At 45.9% G+C, this 19,051-nt stretch overlaps 1 protein-coding gene across 7 annotated transcripts in view; it reads right to left on the bottom strand.

Annotated features, from left to right (window-relative positions):
* Nucleotides 1–9,162: 9,162 nt before the first annotated feature.
* Nucleotides 9,163–19,051, bottom strand: part of PBX3 (PBX homeobox 3) — a 230,973-nt gene continuing 221,084 nt past the window's right edge. For 5 of the 7 annotated variants that reach the window (XM_049710708.1, XM_004269216.2, XM_049710707.1 and 2 more), the window contains 4 exons: nucleotides 15,869–16,034; nucleotides 14,272–14,384; nucleotides 13,405–13,494; nucleotides 9,163–10,696 (listed from right to left, as the gene is read on the bottom strand). In XM_049710708.1, coding sequence (XP_049566665.1) covers nucleotides 10,604–10,696; nucleotides 13,405–13,494; nucleotides 14,272–14,384; nucleotides 15,869–16,034 — 462 coding nt within the window. In that variant the 3' untranslated portion in view covers nucleotides 9,163–10,603. The remainder of the gene's footprint in view (nucleotides 10,697–13,404; nucleotides 13,495–14,271; nucleotides 14,385–15,868; nucleotides 16,035–19,051) is intronic. The other 2 variants (XM_033427194.2, XM_049710709.1) reach the window with 1 other exon arrangement.

Below are 19,051 nucleotides of genomic sequence, written 5' to 3'. Positions count from 1 at the left end.
GGAAGACACTCCCATCCAGGTCAGGTTGAGGCCAAGGAGGGACGGGCAAACAGTTGTCAATAATTTGAGGCAAACTCCAGGGATGAGGGGTGCTCTAAGCTGAGCCGTGGTGGACAGGCAGTCTGCGGCTCATGGCTCTGTTACCCCAGCTTCCTGACTCCGCTGAGGGAAACAGCAAGACCACCCGAAAGAGACATAATGCAGCCTAGCGTGGCCTTTTAGGGGAGATAAGAGTGTTTCTCTCAAAACTTTAAATTCAGATGCCTTGAATTTGACTGAGCAACTCCGCTTTTACAAGTTTATCCTATAGAAATGATCAGATGTGTCCCCAGTGATTTATGTTCAAGAATGTTTATGGAGCACTGTAGGTAAGGGTGATAAACCGTAAACATCCATCAGTAGGAGATTGGTTAAATGAGGACCCCTCTGCCATGGAGACCATGACACCAACACCAAAGACTGCCTAAGTGTCTAGGAAGAAAATGGAAGATGTCCAGGATGTTTTTCCTTAAAAGAAAAAAAAGCAAACTTGAAAACAATGTGTATAGAATGATGCCATATATGAGACACAGAGAGAGAGAGAGAGAGAGAGAGAGAGAGAGAGAGAGTGTGTGTGTGTGTGCGCGTGTGTGTGTTTAAGGGAAAGCAAGGAAGCCAGGAGGGACTTCCTGTTTCAGGTCTGGCACTAAAGGGCTTAGGAATTGCCACTTCATCCAAACAACAAGTAAAAAGCTGAACAAACTGAAAAAGCAACAATTCTTCTTAGAATCATCAGAGAAGTGAGGTCACAGGGCAAACTGCTATCCGCCAAACTGGAGAGATAGACAGGCAAATACAGTGAATCATAATTTACCAGAGCAGAAACCTACGAGTAGAAAACTTTGTGGTATTTTTCAGATACAACACCAAAGTCGTGATCCATGAAAGAAATAATTGATAAGCTGGACTTCATTAAAATCTAAAATTTCTGCTCTGTGAAAGACAATGTCAAGAGAATGAAAAGATAAGCCACGGTTTCGGAGAAAATATTTGGAAAACCCACATCTGATTAAAAAAAAAACCCAATTATCCAAAATATACCAAAACTCTTGAAATTCAACAATAAGAAAATGAGCAACATGGGGCCTCCCTGGTGGCGCAGTGGTTAAGAATCCGCCTGCCACTGCAGGGGACACAGGTTCGAGCCCTGGTCCGGGAACATCCCACATGCTGCGGAGCAACTAAGCCCATGCGCCACGACTACTGAGCCTGCTCCCTAGAGCCCGCGAGCCACAACTACTGAGCCTGTGTGCCACAACTACCGAAGCCTGTGCACCTAGAGCCTGTGCTTTGCAACAAGAGAAGCCACTGCAATGAGAAGCCTGCACACCACAAGGAAGAGTGGCCCCCGCTTGCCACAACTAGAGAAACCCCGCGTGCAGCAATGAAGACCCAGTGCAGCCAAAAATAAATAAATAAATAAATTTATAAAAATAAAAAAATAAAACTTATACAGAAATATAAAGAGCCAGGAATGACCAAGATATTGCTGAAGCAGAACAGGGCGAGAGAACTTGCTCTTTAAGCTATCAAGACCAGTTGTAAAGCCAGTGCAGTACCAGCACCGAGACAGATATATACTTTAATAGCAGAAACAGAACTATACACATAGGTGGGCACTTGATGCGGGATGGAGATGACAGTGCAGATCATTGGGGAAAAGAGAAACTTTTCAGTAAATGATATTGGGACGATTAGACCCCCTACCTCACACCATACACAAAAAACCGTAACTAAAAAGGAAAAAAGTTAATTATTCATTAAAATTAAGCATTGTACTACTGTTCATTAAAACACCCTACAAATCAGTAAGAAAAAGACAAGCATACAAAAATGGGTAAACAGCTTCAACAGGCACTTCACAGAAGACTCAAATTACAGTAAACACTCATGAAAAGTGGCACAACCTCGAGAGTAAGCATGAAGATTCACATTAAAGTCACGATGACATGACATCATCAAACCAGCAGGCTGCGAAAAAATTTGAAATACCAAACTTTGGCAAGAACGTGGAAGTGTAAATCGTTACAACCCCTTTGGAAAAGAATTTGGCCTTCCCTAGTAAAGCATATACTCAATGCCAGCAGGTCCACTCCAGAGAAACTCCCGCGTGTCTGTACTAGAGGGAGCGGGGCAGCGCTTTTCCCAGGGTACCTTAGTGACCTTCCTGTGCCTCCACTTCCCCTGAGCCAGTGCTTGTGGGGAAGGGCTGATTCTCCACCACCAACCGTTCTTCCTTCTGTAAGTGGCTTCCCCAAGGCCCCCCAAATCCCCGCCTTACCCCACACGTTGGTACAACACGATCCCACTACTCTATTTTGCCAACTTTACTTCCCCTGTCTAACCTCTTTAGAGAAGGGTGTGGACCTCAACCTGGACCCAAAGGCAACTTTCTTCCCTCTTAGATCTCTGCTTCTTCCTCTGTGAAAGGAGGCAGTGACAGTTCATGTCCCATAGGGCGTTTGGGAGGACTCAGCGGGGGCTCGGGCAGTCACTCACTGTCCTCAGGAGGTGCCCTCTCTTCTGTCTTACCTGGACCTCCACTTCCCCCACAGTCCCCCATCCAGCCTGTGCCTTTCTCCCAGCCTAACTCAACTCATCTCTGCAGAAGCCCTTTCCCACCTCCAGCCCATAAACATCTCTCCCTTCCCTAAGCTTCCGGTTTATCCACACATCAACACATATTTCGCAAGAGTTCACCATCCAGAAGGCATCATTTTTGGTGTTGGGGAACTGTGGGGAACTCAGCAGCCCCAGCGCCTGGTGGGGAGACCACTCAGGGAGGTGTGTAGAAGGAGAAAGGCAGGGAGATCGTCCTGTAACCACCTCTCCCTCAGTAACTAGCGTGGTGCCTGGCACATAGTAGGTGCTCAATGAACAGCAGTTGCCCGTCAAACCAAACAGTTGAAATGCATTGAGACTGCCCACACTCAAACATCTAGTCTGCTGCGTGTGTGTTTTGGTGGACACACTCACGCATGTGCCCGTGGACACTGACACGTTAAACCCACCTGTACACACAGACGGGCCCGATGCATGGGCCCGCTTCAGCCAGCATCCTCACGCACATGAACATTGCCTCCCACACAAAGCTCATTTATTTTGATTTATGAATATTACAAAAATAAACCTGAGTGTCTTCTAGAGGATTCTGTGATCCTGACATGGGTCCCCACAATATTGCTTTTTGCTCCTGGTTACCTGAAATTAGCAGAGTAATTCAGAATCTGCATCTTTATTTAAAAGAAAAAACTGTAGATGCAGAATTATAAAAATTTAATATGCTCCCAGGAAAATGAAAAATGAGAGGTTGTGATCTCGTCTAACACTTTCAAATGTGTTTATTAATTCATGTTTTAAATCATAAGTTTCATTTGGTGAGGGCCATGCACAGCAATAAGCCCGTTTTAAAATATTAATGAATAAACAATATTTCTCTACTGAAATATAACATGCTTCTTTGAACAATGGACCACCAGTAATAAATCAAAACCAGGAGAAAATTGCATTTCATATTTAATACAAGTTGAACTCTGCCTTTTTATAAATGGTATCTTTTTTGTTTAATTGGCGTCAGTTCAGATCTAGCAGATTGCTAATAAAATTCTGGATTTCCATATTTAATGATGCGTACACTTTCTGCTGAAATTTTACCAGGAAAAGAGAATCAGCCTTTTATTATCTCCTGCCATGGTGGTGAGAGGTGAGGCCAAGGCCTTAGTCCTGCCTTGAGGCCTGGGAGGGAGCAGGCCGGAGTAGGTAGATTGAAGAGACCGAATCCCACCCAGGATCCTAAGCAGCTGATACCCCCTGGCCACCTCTCTGCTGACCGGAAGTAATCATTCCAGCCAGAGGAGCCAGAGACCAGGCATCCCCTTGTGATCTGGGGTACTGTGTAACAGTAACAACGATGAGAAGGGAACCCACCCCATCCCATGGGCCAGGCATCATGAGTGCATCAACTCATTAATCTTTACAACATCCCTACTAGGAAGGTAGGAAGAAATTCTCCCCATTTCATAGATGAGGAAACTGAGGCCACACAGAGAAGGCAGTGACATGCCCAAGGTCACACACAGCTGGAAGATGGCAGAACTCGGCCTGACTCTTCACACCACCTCATGCTGCTTTGAAGGCGATGAACCAACCTGGTGGCAGAAGACCTGGGTTTTACTAACAGTGAGTGAAGGGGGATGCAAGCTGGAATTTGAGTGCAAATCATCAGCACAGGGCAAGCTGTGGACTAATAGGTAATAAGAGCAGCTGACCTCAGCCCCTGCTACATGCAGGACACTTCACCTGTACCGACTCACTTGATCCTCCCTACGATGCTGGGAGGTAGGTGCTTGACAGCAAAGGAAACAGGCACAGAGAGGTTACAGGACTTGCCCAAGGACACACAGCCTGTGCGAGGCAGAGCCCAGATTCCACCCGGGTGGTCTCACTAGAAGCATCCATTCATGAGTGCTAAGTCACGGCGCTTTCCTAGCCATGGGGCCACGTAGAACCCCTGGACATCTGTTTTTGTCTCTGTGATGGGGCTAGTACCCACTTGGCTGGGCAGTGTACCTCCCGGCAATGCACTTGGTGGGGCCCAGCTGGAAGCAGGCTCCGTGCATGACAGCTGAGTCTGTGACTGCTGAGTCATCAGGGCTGGGGGATGATGGTCCTGCTGTCCATGGGGCTGGGTCCCCAGGCCTAGGGGGGGATGTGTTGCAGGCTGTTTATTGGCCTGAAGCGCCTGTGGACACAGCAGCCTCCCGACAGAGTCCCTGGGATCCCCGGCCACTGGGGAGAAGAGCCAATGGCTCTGACTGGGGGGAAGGGCTGGCATCTGTCCCCTTCTCTGCCCAGTTCCCGCCTTAGGCTCACCAACAGTGAGCCTGCCCAGCATGACAAGAAAGAGACCCTGACAAGACAGCCAGGCACAAAGAGCAGAAAATGTGGGTTTTGGTTTCAGACACACCCGGACTCATGTTCCATCTCCATGTGTATTTGGCCAAGTAGCTTCAGTTTCCTCATCTGTAAAGTGAAGAGAACGATAGACCCTTCCTCATGAGGCTGCTGTGAGATTTGGAGAGATCCTGGGAAGGGAGGGAGCAAGCCTCCACGGTGGCACCTCTGACGTTTCCGCTCGCCATGCCCCCTGGCCTTTGCACACGCTTTTCCCCTTGCTTGGTCCTCCCTCCTCTGATCCTCTATCCCCTACCCCCCAACTCACTCTTTGTCTTCCTGATTCTCCTCCTGTAGGTCTCTGCTTGGACGTCCAGCAGGGGAGATAAAGCACTACACGAGGGAGAAGGAAGGGCCTGGCTCCATAGGAGGACACAGTAGTCTGGGCTCAGCCGTAAAGGACAGGCATTCACCAAGGAGACAGGTACAGAAGGATGTTCCGAGAAGAGAGAATGAGGAAACTGAGGCTCAGGGAGGTTAAGTCCCTCACCCAAGGTCACACAGCTGGGCGGAGGCAGAGCCAGGATTCAAATCTGTGCCTGGGGGTGGGATCTGCTCGAACCCAGAGTGGGCCGTGTGGGCAGTGGGCTGAAGGGCCAGGAGCCAGGGCTAAGCTGCACGCAGCCTGGGACTTGGAACGGCACCCACGGGGCACAGGTACGTTTAAGGGGCGTGCCCCAGCCTTGTGCTCAGCTCTTCCCATGCATCGCAACAGCTACCTTCCCGGGTCTGTTTGCCTCCTTTAGTTATGGTGCAAGGCCCAGCCCAGCCCAAGTAGAGGGCTCTTCCTGTCCCTCACACCCAACTTTGTGATCCATAGACATGGAAAGGACCACACACAGTCTGTGACACACGTCCTGTCCACACCACAGGACACATACTCTGGTGGCCCAGGCAATGGAGACAGAGGTAGGAGGGCTGCAAGCGCTAAGGATTTGGGGGGCAGGGGATGATTCCCCTGGTCACGTCGCCCCAGAAAGGGTCCTTACACTGGATGTTCCCTTTTATCCACTGCAAGCTCACAGGAGCCTCTTTCTGTCCCAGGGCAAACACCAGCTCTGTGGGAGAGCCTGGACAGGTGATGTCATCTCCTTGAGCCCCAGGTTCCCCAACTGAAGATGGGATAATAGCACCCATGACATGGGGCTCCATAGGCGTTAAATAACATAGAAAGCACCTGGCTGAGGGCTGTTCACAGGAGATGCTCGTGAGCCGTAGCTGTCAGCCTGGAGAAGGTCCCTTTCCCGCGGCACCGATACATACTTTACACCCCAAACACCTCCCCACATGGAAGACTTAGCCCCAGGTCACCTTTTGCACGCAGGGAGGGTGCTGCTCTCGAACCCCGCCCTGCCCTCCTCGGCTTCTGGCCAGGGACTGGCACCAGGCTGCCACCTGGGTCAGGGCTACAGACAAGTTCTAACCTAGTTTGCAAGGCTGCCTGGTCCACTGTCCTCAGAGGCTCCCATGCTGCCCGAGTACCTCCTGTCCAACGTGTAGCTTCTCAGGCACTTGGGCTCCAGAAAGTCCTGAAAGTGTAACCAAGCAGGATCCTGTGGGGTCTTGCCGGGACAGACTCCTCCTCACAGCCTCTGCTGTAGCTCCTCGCTGAAGGACCTAGAGAACAGTATCTGACACACATTTCCTGAGTTGTTTCACAGATGCTAAAACCACTACCAAATGGAAGAAATTAACTACTTGATGATCATGAGCACGTAGCTCCCACACCTGCTGGAAGCCTAAGGATTGATAACGTTAACCCCTGTGACACCAGCCGGTTACCTCACCATCAACCAATCGGAGAATTGCGCATGAGTTGATCACTTACCCTGGGATACCCCTCCCTCACCTGGCCTTTAAAAATGCTTTGCTGAAACCCGCTGGGGAGTTGGGGCTTTTTGAGCACTAGCTGTCCTGAACTCCTTGCTTGGCGCCCTGCAATAAACGCTGCACTTCCCTTCATCACAGCCCGGTGTCAGTAGACTGGCCTTACTGTGCACAGGTCAGTGGACCCAAGTTTGGTTCGGTAACAACATAGTGTCATAGAAGCACACATGTGCCCTTGTGCATCTAACTGGATGCGTAGACAGGCCCTTTAGCCTGCAACTGGGTGTTCCAGGTGGTTTCCTGCTGTTACATTCTTTGACCTTGTGAACAGGGTGTGGGAGCCTCACTTTTCCAGTCTCGGGGTTCAGAAACCTACCAGCCTCGGGACTTCCCTGGTGGTGCAGTGGTTAAGAATCCGCCTGGCAAAGCAGGGGACACGGGTTCCATCTCTGGTCTGGGAAGATCCCACATGCCGTGGAGCAACTAAGCCCGTGCGCCACAACTACTGAGCCTGCGAGCCACAACTACTGAAGCCTGTGTGCCACAACTAGTGAAGCCCTTGTGCCTAGAGCCTGTGCTCTGCAACAAGAGAAGCCACCGCAATGAAAAGGCCGCACTACATCGAAGAGTAGCCCCTGCTCGCCGCAACTAGAGAAAGCCCACACACAGTAACAAAGACCCAATGCAGACAAAAATAAATTTATTTTTAAAAAATGTAAAACAAAGAAAAAAAACCTATCGGCCTCTCCAGCACCATCACACTGCTTTCTGAATAAGGCCCAGGCCCAGGATCTTAGCCTCCTGAGGTCTAGGGCCTGATATCATTGTGCTCGAGTCTAGATCCTAACCCATTGCTTGCCCCAGAAAGGGTACCTGGTGAAAATCTGTCAAATCAACACATTTCAGCCAATTAGAGGGAGACCTAAGAGCCTTGGGGTCCGAGCCATGCCTCAGTTTCCTTATCTATGAAGTGAGGGTGCCACTGGCCTCTGCTAGAGAGGTACTGAAGAGCAGAAGGGGATTATATACAAGGGCCTCCCAAATTAGCTTTTAGGAAAGGAATTACTGTTTTTTTTGAGACCTCCTCTGAATAAAGCCTTATATTCACATCTTTCCCTCAATGGAAAGATGCATCGTGTGAATTTCCAGCAAACACCGGTATGTGCTTCTCTCAGTAGGCTGGCCTGAGAGAAGACCTGAGATGGTTCTTAGGAAGTGTGTGTTTCTAGACTTTAAAGGTGTATCTGTGTGTGCATGTGTGTCTGGTTTCCACAGGATATTTTTGCAAAACCACATAGCATAGCGATTGTTTTATGTACAAAGATAAGAAAGGCTGACCCATAAGCTAATTGAATCATGCAAGTAACTACTTAGCCATGGGAGAGATTCCTACAGGCAGGCTGAGAGCCCTTGTGAGGGAGGACAGCTTTGGAGGGCAATCTATTTTGTAAAGTGTAACTGTCTCAGGATTAATGGGAGTGGTGGCCCTAGACCTTGTTTTACAAACTGAAATAGTAAAACAGTTGTATTTATCAGAGACAATTTGCTGCAACTGATTAACATTAATCTGATTTCCTGTGAGTCAATTTCCTGGAGATATAGTAAACAGGCCAATTACCTGCTATTGACTTCTTTTATTACAAAGATTTAGATATTTGCGACAGATGTACATGTAAATATATGGAGTTGCTGACAATGTGAATAAAACAAAAACAATGTTTAATCTGGTTAAAGGATTTCTAGTTGGTCTTACATTTTAGAAGTTTAGTTTTCAAAGGTATGTTATGAGAAGTTGTGGCTTTTTGGTTTTTTTATGGCCTTGGAAGCTCACTCTTTTGGGACAAACTTTTGCTTGTTCTTAACCCATATCTCACAGAAGTTATGAAAGCAAGGAAGGGAATATGACAAGACTGATAATTATTTTAAAATTATCAAACAGGTCTTTCCATCCAACAGATGCTGGATGCATCATTAAGTCAGGAGAGTGTCAGCTCCAAGGACACACACAGACCTGGGTTCCAAGCGTGGCCCTTGTTGTCCTAGGTCTTTCACCTTGTGGCATCTATTTTTATGAACTTCAGTTTCCTAATCTGTGAAAATGGGGATGATATTTTCCTTGTGGTATTCTTAGAGCGTAAGTATCAAGTGAGGACATGTGACGGTGGTCCAGGAACCGGCTGGGAGCCTGCAGAAAGTGTAGTTAGCCACTCTCAGCCTCACCTTGGTTTCTGAGTCCCTCTCTGACAGGCCACACGTTTACATGCTCAGACTGACTTCTGGGCAGGCCTTCTCCTCTGCCTGCACTGACTGGCTCACCAGGTGGGGTAAGAAATTACATCAACATTTAATCATGAAAGCAAAAAGTTTATTCATGTTTGAAACTACATATAACTACCACGAGGAAGACTTTTTCAATCCAGGGTGTAATCCAGTTAGAAAGGAACACGAAACGTTTTTAATACATTAGAATCACCGCCACAAATTATTTTCATGACTCAATCAGTTTCAGAATCGCATACAATACAAAAAGAGAGAAAGGAGAGGGGGCCCCATTACACAGGGTGAAATATACAGTACTGAATACTGAAATCTGAATGCATCACAATTAGTCATCGCTTTTTTTTTTTTTTGCATGGATTAGTAACAAGATGAAGAACATTCAAAATGTTTCTCAGTATTTACAACAGTTTTACTGATCCTGCGTTAATTTAAGACCCAATGTTTCCACTCTTGGTTTTTTAAAAGTTGCAAATGCAACCCTGATTTTTCTTTTAAAAGATTACAATGTACATTACATTTTATGAAGGGAAACAAAGAGTAAATTACAAGATGCAAAAAGATAAGAAAGAGACAAACTACAGCGTGAGTATTGTTCAGAGGTAGTAAGTGAGCACTCTAAGCTACAGAACATGTTGAAATTCTATTGGTTTGTATGAGTTCGCATGAGGTAATAAAGCTGTGTTTTGATTGGTGAGATGTATAAATACTCTTTTGCTACACTATATACAACACTCCAGAGAACAGGGCCTTTGCGAATGCCCAGAGGACATAGCAAACCTTGACAAGTCTGTGCAGCACCCAGTGCACACCATAAAACCCCAGACGGATCTCGTGGTCATCTCTATCAGCAGCAAGTATCTTCAGCTCTCAAAACAATCTGGATGCATAATTTAATTACCGAGCAGACTCTGGGCACTGGTGCTTTCAGAGAGAGAAAAGATGCTACCGGTCTCTGATCTAATTATAACATAAGAGATCGAAACCCAAGTGTGACGAGGAAGATTCTTAAACACAACCATCATTAACAGGTAGCCAAACAGCTCCTTTATTCCAACTCCATTAGTGATATGAAAGAAGGACAATCAAAGTCTGCAATGGAAATATGCAAGAAGTTCAATTTAGGTGAGGTGAGTCTTTGTATCTGCTTTAGCGATTGAGGTTTAGCACATATTGTACTTTTTACCCTTAAGGCCAAGTAATTGGCAAGTGAGAAACCATTAATGTAAAATATTGATAATAAATTATGATAAAATAGCTATAGGACTGTCAACAATGTTAAATCTTGGCCTAATTGGATAAAGTGCTTTTTTAACATTGTGTGTTTTTAAGTATAAATACAAATGATTATGATTCCTTAAAAAACAGATTTACCAAGTTCTCTAATAAGACAAGGTTTTACAGTAAAGCTGTAGATGGTGGGCTACAAAAACGCTTTCCTTTTCCTCCTATTGCTCTGAATGCACTTATCAAGGCATGTCAGCTCAGGGAAAAGTGTTGCCAGAGATTAGTTAGAGGTATCAGAGTGCACACTTCCTGGGCCTTCTGTAGGAGAAGTCACAGAAGATGGAGTTGTTGCGTCCTGCCAGCCTCCATTAGCCTGAAAGGAAAAGCACAGTTCAACGGGTGCACGTCTACATATTAATTCTCCTCCCCAATTGAAAATACCCCGATGACAACATGAGAGCAAAGATGCATTAGCAAAATGTATTTTCTAAACCCACTTTGGCAGGAGTTTGAAGCATGTGTTAAAGTGGGATTAAATGCATGTAAAACAAATCCATCCTACCAAGTAAAGACTTGGCAATAAATCAGCACGCTGAAGGAGGGCTTCAGCTGGTCTCAAGCTGGCACGAAGCTCGGCCTTTGATTTGCTGATAAAAATCAAGTGACTTGAAGAAAAATCTTATAAGAAGCGAGCAGTGGAGAAGCTCAATGCAATGCTCTGGCAAGACCTTGGGCTCCACAAAGTATAAACTTCAACCCAGCTTAATCCTCGTTTCCATAGAGAAGAAGCCCATCCACCCCCAGGCCCCTTTTCTATACAAGACTGACAGCCAGCTACTATAACCCTTGGAAAATGAAGGCCAGAATTTCCCTCCAAATAGGATCTTGCAGAATGAAAATGCATGAACTGTGGAGGAGCACACACTATTCAAATCTGGATTCCAATTATCTGTAACTGGGGCTCCTATTCGGGATGTTGCTACCGCTCTTCACATGCCACTGGCCCTTCCTGCCTCAGACCTGCATCCGCAGTAACAGTGCTCAGAAACAAATTTGCCTTATGTCTTCGCCTATAGAGGCAATTGCTGAAATCAATGTCTGATCAGATTTCTGCTGTGGCAGACAGCTTGTCGCTACATATTTTTATGTCAGTCAAGAAGAGGGAGGTGCTGGGCTTGTGAGTTGGGGAACACTGAGTGGAAGTGACGGGGCGGGCCTTTCTGGAGAGAAGGCGAGGGTGAGCTCTCTGCCACCCAGTGCCTGCGGCACAGACCAGCCTCGTGCTGTGCTGCCCCCAGACCTATACCTCCCACACCAGTGCCAGTGAGGGGCAGAAGGTCCCCCTGACTCCCTCACATCCGTCTGCAACTTGTTCTACGAGTCCATCCAAAATATCTTCTTTTTAGGCCTGCGCTGCTAGGCTACTGAGATTCCTCGCCCAGCCTTGGGCTGGGAGTTTTTCCTTCTCCCAATGTGCTGTTCTTAGGGAACCCTGTCTTCAGCTTAACTGCACAGTCCTGCATATAAAGCACCTTTCCTCCCTCTAGGTCCACAGAGAAATGGTGGGGAGAGAGAGGGACCAAACAACCACACAGAGATGACCAGAGCCGAAGGGAGAAGGATTTTCCAGGCTTTAGGTGTATCAAATCCAGGTTAGGAAAAAAAATAAAGCTATGGCGGTTGATCTTCAAAGCCTCAGCTGTGCAGGTTGGATGGTGACAAGCGCGTGTGTGTTTGTGTGGACTCGAAGAAATCCTCTCCTGTATCTAATAGGTAAGCTGTTCTCACCACTCAGGTATGAAAATATACTTAGAAAAAGAAAATCTCTTACACAGATACAAGTCTAAAGATATTCCATCTGAAGTAAACATCATTCCTCTTTTATCCAAATTTATAAACAACAAATGTACAATATTTTTACCCAGCGTGGCAGCTGGAGGAGAGGTTGTCAGCAAGCATTCTTTTTTTCAAAATAAATTAATCCTTACTCTGGTGGTTTGAGATTATGCACTGTATTATACAACAGCGCCTTATCAAGCCTCATCAGCAAAGATGGAATTCATGTCTGTAAAATGCTGCAGGCAATCACAGTTTCATATTTTATCATGTTGATAAGGATATCGCACATTCTCTGAAGCATTTCAAAACACTTAAATGAAAAAGGAGAAATGCAACTAAAAGGCTTTTTATATGGTTTGTTGTGGGTTATTACGAGTTATTTATAAACCCAAAAAGAAAGATTTGACATTTCAAATGTAGAAGATTTGAGTATTTAATGGTCCTGTTTTCCTTTTACAATTGAACATCCTCAATCACTTTTTAAATCATTAATATTTACTCTCATAGAAAGCTAGTCCTCAAAAAGGGAGACTTCTCTCTGTTTTCTTTCTGACTCTACTACCATGTGTTGGGCAGTTCGTTTCCTCCCTAGCCTGGAGTACCAGATTCTGTCCACCACTCCACCCTGGGGACCCAGTCCCCGCAGCTCCCCTTTAGGTGCTGTGAGTTTGCTATTTTCCATCCATGTCAGGCGGGGGGAAAAGTGAAGTTCTGGTCAATTGGTTACTAAAGTTAAAATTATTTCCTGCGTACTTAACTGAGAGGCCATGGAAAATGCTGGACGTGTTTTGCATCCCACATTGACAATACAGCAAGTTACTCTTAAGAACAGGAGTCTTTGTTTAGCTTGGTTTGTTGATCTGTCTGGGGCCCTCCTCCCCTTCACCTGAGCTGTGTTTGGGAATTTTTCCTGCTGCTCGAGTCTAAGATAAATGACCTGTTTTTCACCATCTCCCTGGAACACAGCACGGCCAGTGGGAGATGGCATCTTAATGGGCTGATGCTTAAGTCTCTATTGATGACAGAATGCCAGCCACCCTGGGCCTCTGTGAGGACTTCTAATGGCATGAAGGTAACATCAGTGTTTAGGTTCATAAAATAAAAGTACACTAAAAATGCTGCCTTCCCCACCTGCCAAAGAGATGAGAAGCCAAGTAAAATGGCCATTAATTTATTTATTAGCCACTGTTTACCTGACGCTGTTCCTACAGCTCTTCAAATCTGGTTCCCCAGAGTACTCACATTTAAATTATGTGGACTGTACAGTGAGTTTCCTCCAAGGCCATCACTGTAGCCTCCCGTCTGATTGATAACATGACGGAGGGTATCCACCTAGAAGTGAGACAAAACAAAATTCATCATCCCAAATCTATTAAAACATCATTACTTACAAAAGGAAACAATTTGAATCATGTGTGCCACGAGGGTTTAGCATCTTGAATGAAAGACAAATTTATCAATCAAATGTGACTGGCAGAATTTCAACAATTCTTTGCATATTTAAACTCGCACATCTTTGTTTTTCATGCCAGCCAAACAACAACATCTTCATGGCCATGCAAACTTTGCATCTACACCAGCCAAATGAGCATGGCTGTGGGTGAAACTACTTATAAATATGTATACTGGCTCACCCTCTCACACACGCACACACTCCCACGTGCATAAAAACAAGTAGCTGCTTTCCAGTAAGAGGATGAGAAAAAGAGGTGAACCTGGAATATACTTTAAGAACTCAGGTTTTTGTATTCTGACTTAAAAAAATAAATACAGAAATGAAACAGAGTAATATATTTTAAAAGCATACACACACTGGCACACACAATTTTTCTGTTCTATTTTGTCACGAAAGTAATATGCACCCAACCCCTCTCCATGAGCTCAAGCCAGAGCCGAATGCATTCACAAAGTTTATCAGGTTTGAATCATCCAAAGCCACTGTTCACTTGACTTCTCATTAAATTAAATGTTGGGGCAGATGGTAACGTCCGGAAGCACCCAGCACAGGGTCTGCACGGTGTGCAGACCACTTCCACGGGTTGAGAGTCAGGAGTTTTGAGCCCAAACCCTACCCTGCTAGAAAGGCCCCAGCTGGGGCATTTCTCCTACCTGTGATTGCACATTGGCTCCGACTTGGGACCCTTGGTAAGAATCCCCATTCAGACTCTGCATGTTCATGAACATGTCCCCAGAATTTGGGAGGTTAAAAGAACCAGAAGAACCTGGAAAGGAAAGAGTTAAGTAGCTGAATAACAGAGAGCTACACACATAATCCTCAAAGACCTAGAGGCAGGGAAAGGAGAAAAGGTACAGAAGGGAAAGGTTGTGTACAACATAAGGCATTTCTAGATCTAGGAGGACGGAGAATAACTCAAAGGAGTTAGGTCCTGTGATTCATTTTGCATCTAGGAAAGTCCTATCAATGGGGAAGCCCACATACGAAAGAAAGAGAGAATCAAAACAAACAGAAAAACACCCAGCAGCTGGCCTGGAACCATCCCCTTGTTTTCATTTATCTCCAGGACTTGGTCATTAAGTGAGCTCTTCACCATCATTAACTGTCATGGTGGACAATTACCCAGAGAAGAAACATTTTTCTCAAGCTCTTTCTAAGCCATACGCTCTGCCTAACTTTCATCAGTTTCCACGCTCCATTAAAAAGAACTTGGAGGAGGGGGGCTTCCCTCGTGGCACAGTGGTTGAGAGTCCGCCTGCCGATGCAGGGGATACGGGCTCGTGCCCCGGTCCCGGAGGATCCCACATGCCGCGGAGCGGCTGGGCCCGTGAGCCATGGCGGCTGAGCCTGCGCGTCCGGAGCCTGTACTCCGCAACGGGAGAGGCCACAGCAGTGGGAGGCCCGCGTACAGCAAAAAAAAAAAAAAAAAAAAGAACTTGGGGGCTGGGGGGAAGAAGACAACAAACCAAAACAAACAAAAAACCCCTCACTTTCTGAATTTTTAAAGATATATTTAAACTATCTCCTTAGAAAAGTCCCTTGATTTGCTTCTCAAGTCCATCTGTTTGGACTAGCCGCACATCTTTCATTGCTACTCAAGTTCCCTCTAATTTTAAGATGTTTCCAACTCCATCAAAAAATGCCACATAAAATCTGGCCAAAATGTATTGTATGAGCAGCCAAGATATTGCATCCATGTGTTAAGTACCATACCCCTCACGGCTAACCACATCCTGATCAGCTAACCACGTGCTGAGCCTACCAAGTCAGCACAGGTGCTAAGGAGATGTAAGGACAGCAGACTCGACTCTGCAGCTACATCAGGTAGAAAGCCCTGCTGTCCTAACCCCAACATACCAGCTTCATTACTCACAGCAACAGGTAAATCTCCCACTTCTATTTCACTCGTTCTTTGACAGACCACTATTGATTTTAAAATGACACATGGAACAGTATAGTTAAAATAATCGTTAGTGATAGCACTTTGCTTAACTGCTGAATTAAAAACACTGCTAAGTGTGAAAGTTCCAGAATCTAACAGTACGGAGTGGCACTCACTGTGAATACGGGTCTACAGGCTCTGGCTATCCACTCATTCACCCACCCCAAGAACAAGTCTGCATTTTAATATAAATCTTCCTTTATAAGTCCACTGTGTCCCCAGTATGGCTCTTGTTTCCTGGTCTGTGGGACAGGGCTTTGTGGCATAAGGCTGCCTGAGCTGAGTAAGGAGTGAGCGCCCGTACGCACCAGAATTTGGCGTGGTGGGCGAGTTGGTCTGGTTGTTCTGCACGGCTGCTGCCACTGCGTGTGCAGCTGTCACGGCTGTCTTTGCAGCGTAGAGATTGGCTTCTTCCTGAAACTTGCCGATATTCTTCTTGTACCTGATTCGTTTGTTGCCAAACCAGTTGGATACCTACAAATCACAGGGATATGAGTAAGGGGAAGCGAGGTTCAAAGAGAGGAACAAAAATCAAACTTCCAATAATAACTGTAGGACACCAAAGGGAGACCTTGGAGGACACTCAATTCCTAGCCTGTGATCACACCCTGGGGATGATGCAGAATGGTGCAGAGGCTCACTTGCTCTTTTGGCAAACCTCTCAACACTCTTGGAATAAGACCACTTCTTGGAGTTGGCCCCAGTAACACTAAAATGGCTGGGAGCACTGTTCATAAAAAATAGTCAACTGGTATATACCAATTAATATATAAATGACTAGTCCCCTGAAAAGGAGCTGAAAAACTAAAGGAAACATTTGTTAAGTTAGGTAAATAATAAGAAATGCTTCTGAAAGAATGACTTATTCTTTTGGGGTCTGGAACAATTTTGGCAGCTGTACAGTAAAATCATGTTTGGTGTGCTAAAAAGAGTAACATCAATTAATAATGGATGAAAAAACCCTTTGTCTCCTGCCTTAGAAGATACTGTATGTCTGCCAAGATGGCTGCTCAAGTTGTGCCAGTTAACATGTGAGAAGGTCACAACGTGAAAACTCAAGCAATTGCAATAAGGTCAAATGCAAATGCAGAATCAGTGGCTGATTTCATCAGGTAGGACATACTTATTTCTTTTGCAAACTACTTATGGTGTCAACCAGAGCAAATGGAAGAGATTTCTAAGGAGGATCTTGGCAACAGGCAGATTTCATCACATTTCATTGACAGTGAAACTTCAGCCCAAGACTCACTGCCTGTAGTTACACTGAGTGTTCAGGCACCTGGGAGCTGAGCTATATAAAGAAGCTAAAACCCACACAGCAATTTATGAATAGGTACCCACTTGCTATATAAAAGGCTCTGACCTCTCTTTTGTTAAAGTAACAGTTTAAAAACACTTTTTAATAATTTCTTAATAATGTGTCAAAGGGGCATGCTGCTGTGGTATCAGGCGGGGTGGGTCACTGTTTCATCCTGAACAGCCATTTAGGGACCCTGAGGGAAAATAAGGAGTGGTATAAGCCCTCCAACCCAATTTACACCAATGGGCATGCTAGTTGACCATCTCTGCCAAGTCTTCAATTGCTTTGGAAATAGAACTCTCATTCTTCAAACTATGGCACTCATCCGTTCAGGGAAAGCTAGAGAGCCCTGGCAAGGGAGCCACATGAGGAAGACAATGTTGGCCTGCAGCAGCCCACACACTGTCCCATCCTGGGGGGCGGTCACTGTGTGCCACACACACAGGGCAGCACACTAGCTGAAGACCTGTGCAGCCACCATGAACACTGGTTCAGACAGCAACAAGCCAAAACTCATCAGGAAGCAAATATGCTGCAGATCAGGCCTTCCTAGCCGTTTCTGTTCCACTATCATCCCCCCACACAACTCCCCGACCCAATGAAGGATTAGACGTGCCCCTTCCTTCCTTCATTTCAAATAGTGGTGGGAATAGTAACTATTTAATGAGCATCTCCTTTGCACTGAGCATCACAGAGCCCTTTGCATACGTTTTCTCATGTAACAATCTTAACAATCTCCAGGACTAGGTGATTGATTGAGGTGGTCACAGGCATCACACCTGTCCCAAATCCAATGGCCTTCTCTCTCCGCAACTTGTTTGACTTCTCAGCAGCATCTGATACTTGTAATTACCTCCCCCCGACCTCTGGCTCCTTCTTAAAGTGCTTTCTTTGCATGGTTTCTGTGACATTATGCTCCTGCTTCTCCTTCCCTGACACACCAGGGTGTGTGTGTGTGTGTGTGTGTGTGTGCGCGCGCGCGCACACGTGCTGAGCAATCTTATCTCTATTAACGATTTCAACCATTGTCTCTGTGAATGACTCCCAGATTTCCATCTCTATCCCTAACTTCTATGAAGAATTTCAGTTCTCAATTTTTAGAACATTTCCTTAGAAATGTTCTGCCACAACCTGCAACTCAACAGGTCTAAAAGAGAATTCATGTGTCCTTTAACCTGCGCCTCCGTCTCCATTTTCTCTTCATGTTCATGGCATCTCCACCACTAGAGACGTGGTATTCGCCATGTCACAAAGTCCCTGATTCCACCATTAGATAGTTCTGACGGATACACAGCTTTCTATTTGGAACTAAGATCCGGTTCCCTTCCATTTCCACTCATGGGCCTTAGTTCCAATATCTAGACTGTCACAATATTAGGCTCTCAAACAGCCCTGAGGGACCCAACTCCACTCTGCCATCGGCCTCCTCTGCCCTCCCTTCTTTCAGCCCCATGTGTGTGGGGCAGGTGCATGGGATAACTGTGTGGGACGTGGTGGGGGAGGAAGAGTCAGGAGGGCACACAGGTGAGGAGGTGAGGAGGACCTGAGCCCGGCAGAACAGGAGTCGTGGAGAGGGCAGAGGTCATGGAAGAGGACTAGAATAGGCAGAATTTGGCCACTGACTCACTGTGGAGGCCAGGGGAGAGGGAGAAGCCGAGATGATGCTGATGTGGGGCCCAGGCCTCCAAGAGCATGGAGGCAGATGCTCTGGGAGGGATTTCCGCACCAGGAGAAGGCAGCCTCAGTGACTCTTAGGATCCATTCCCAGACCAGAATTATATGACTCTAAAAATAAAAGTTCTGAATTAAGACTGTAAAATGACCCCAAAGGCATTCGCTCTGGCTATGCTTGTTAAAGCAAGTTCTCATAGCCCCCAACTCACTTGTCACAAGCATATCCTCAGCTCAGGAGGCAGACCTAGCGGACCAGCTCACAAAAACCTCCTTCAATATATATCACTCTAGCTTGTCTGAGTAAGACTGTCAGCCCTCTGAAAGAGTTAAATATTGAATGTATCTATAGTGCAAAGGGAGATATTCCTGGTTGAGAGGGAATTTGGAATTTCTTAAGCATAATTAATGAAAATTCCCCAACTCTGAATTTAGCAAGAAAGGCCCATCTTAGAATTCTCTTCTTCTAAACAATTCTCTGTTGGATTCTGTACTTTGTAGTTAATATTACCTTGACAAT

The sequence above is a fragment of the Orcinus orca genome, chromosome 6, assembly GCF_937001465.1.
Source record: "Orcinus orca chromosome 6, mOrcOrc1.1, whole genome shotgun sequence".
NCBI classification, from domain to species: domain Eukaryota; kingdom Metazoa; phylum Chordata; class Mammalia; order Artiodactyla; family Delphinidae; genus Orcinus; species Orcinus orca.
This window is presented reverse-complemented; position numbering and strand designations above follow the sequence as displayed.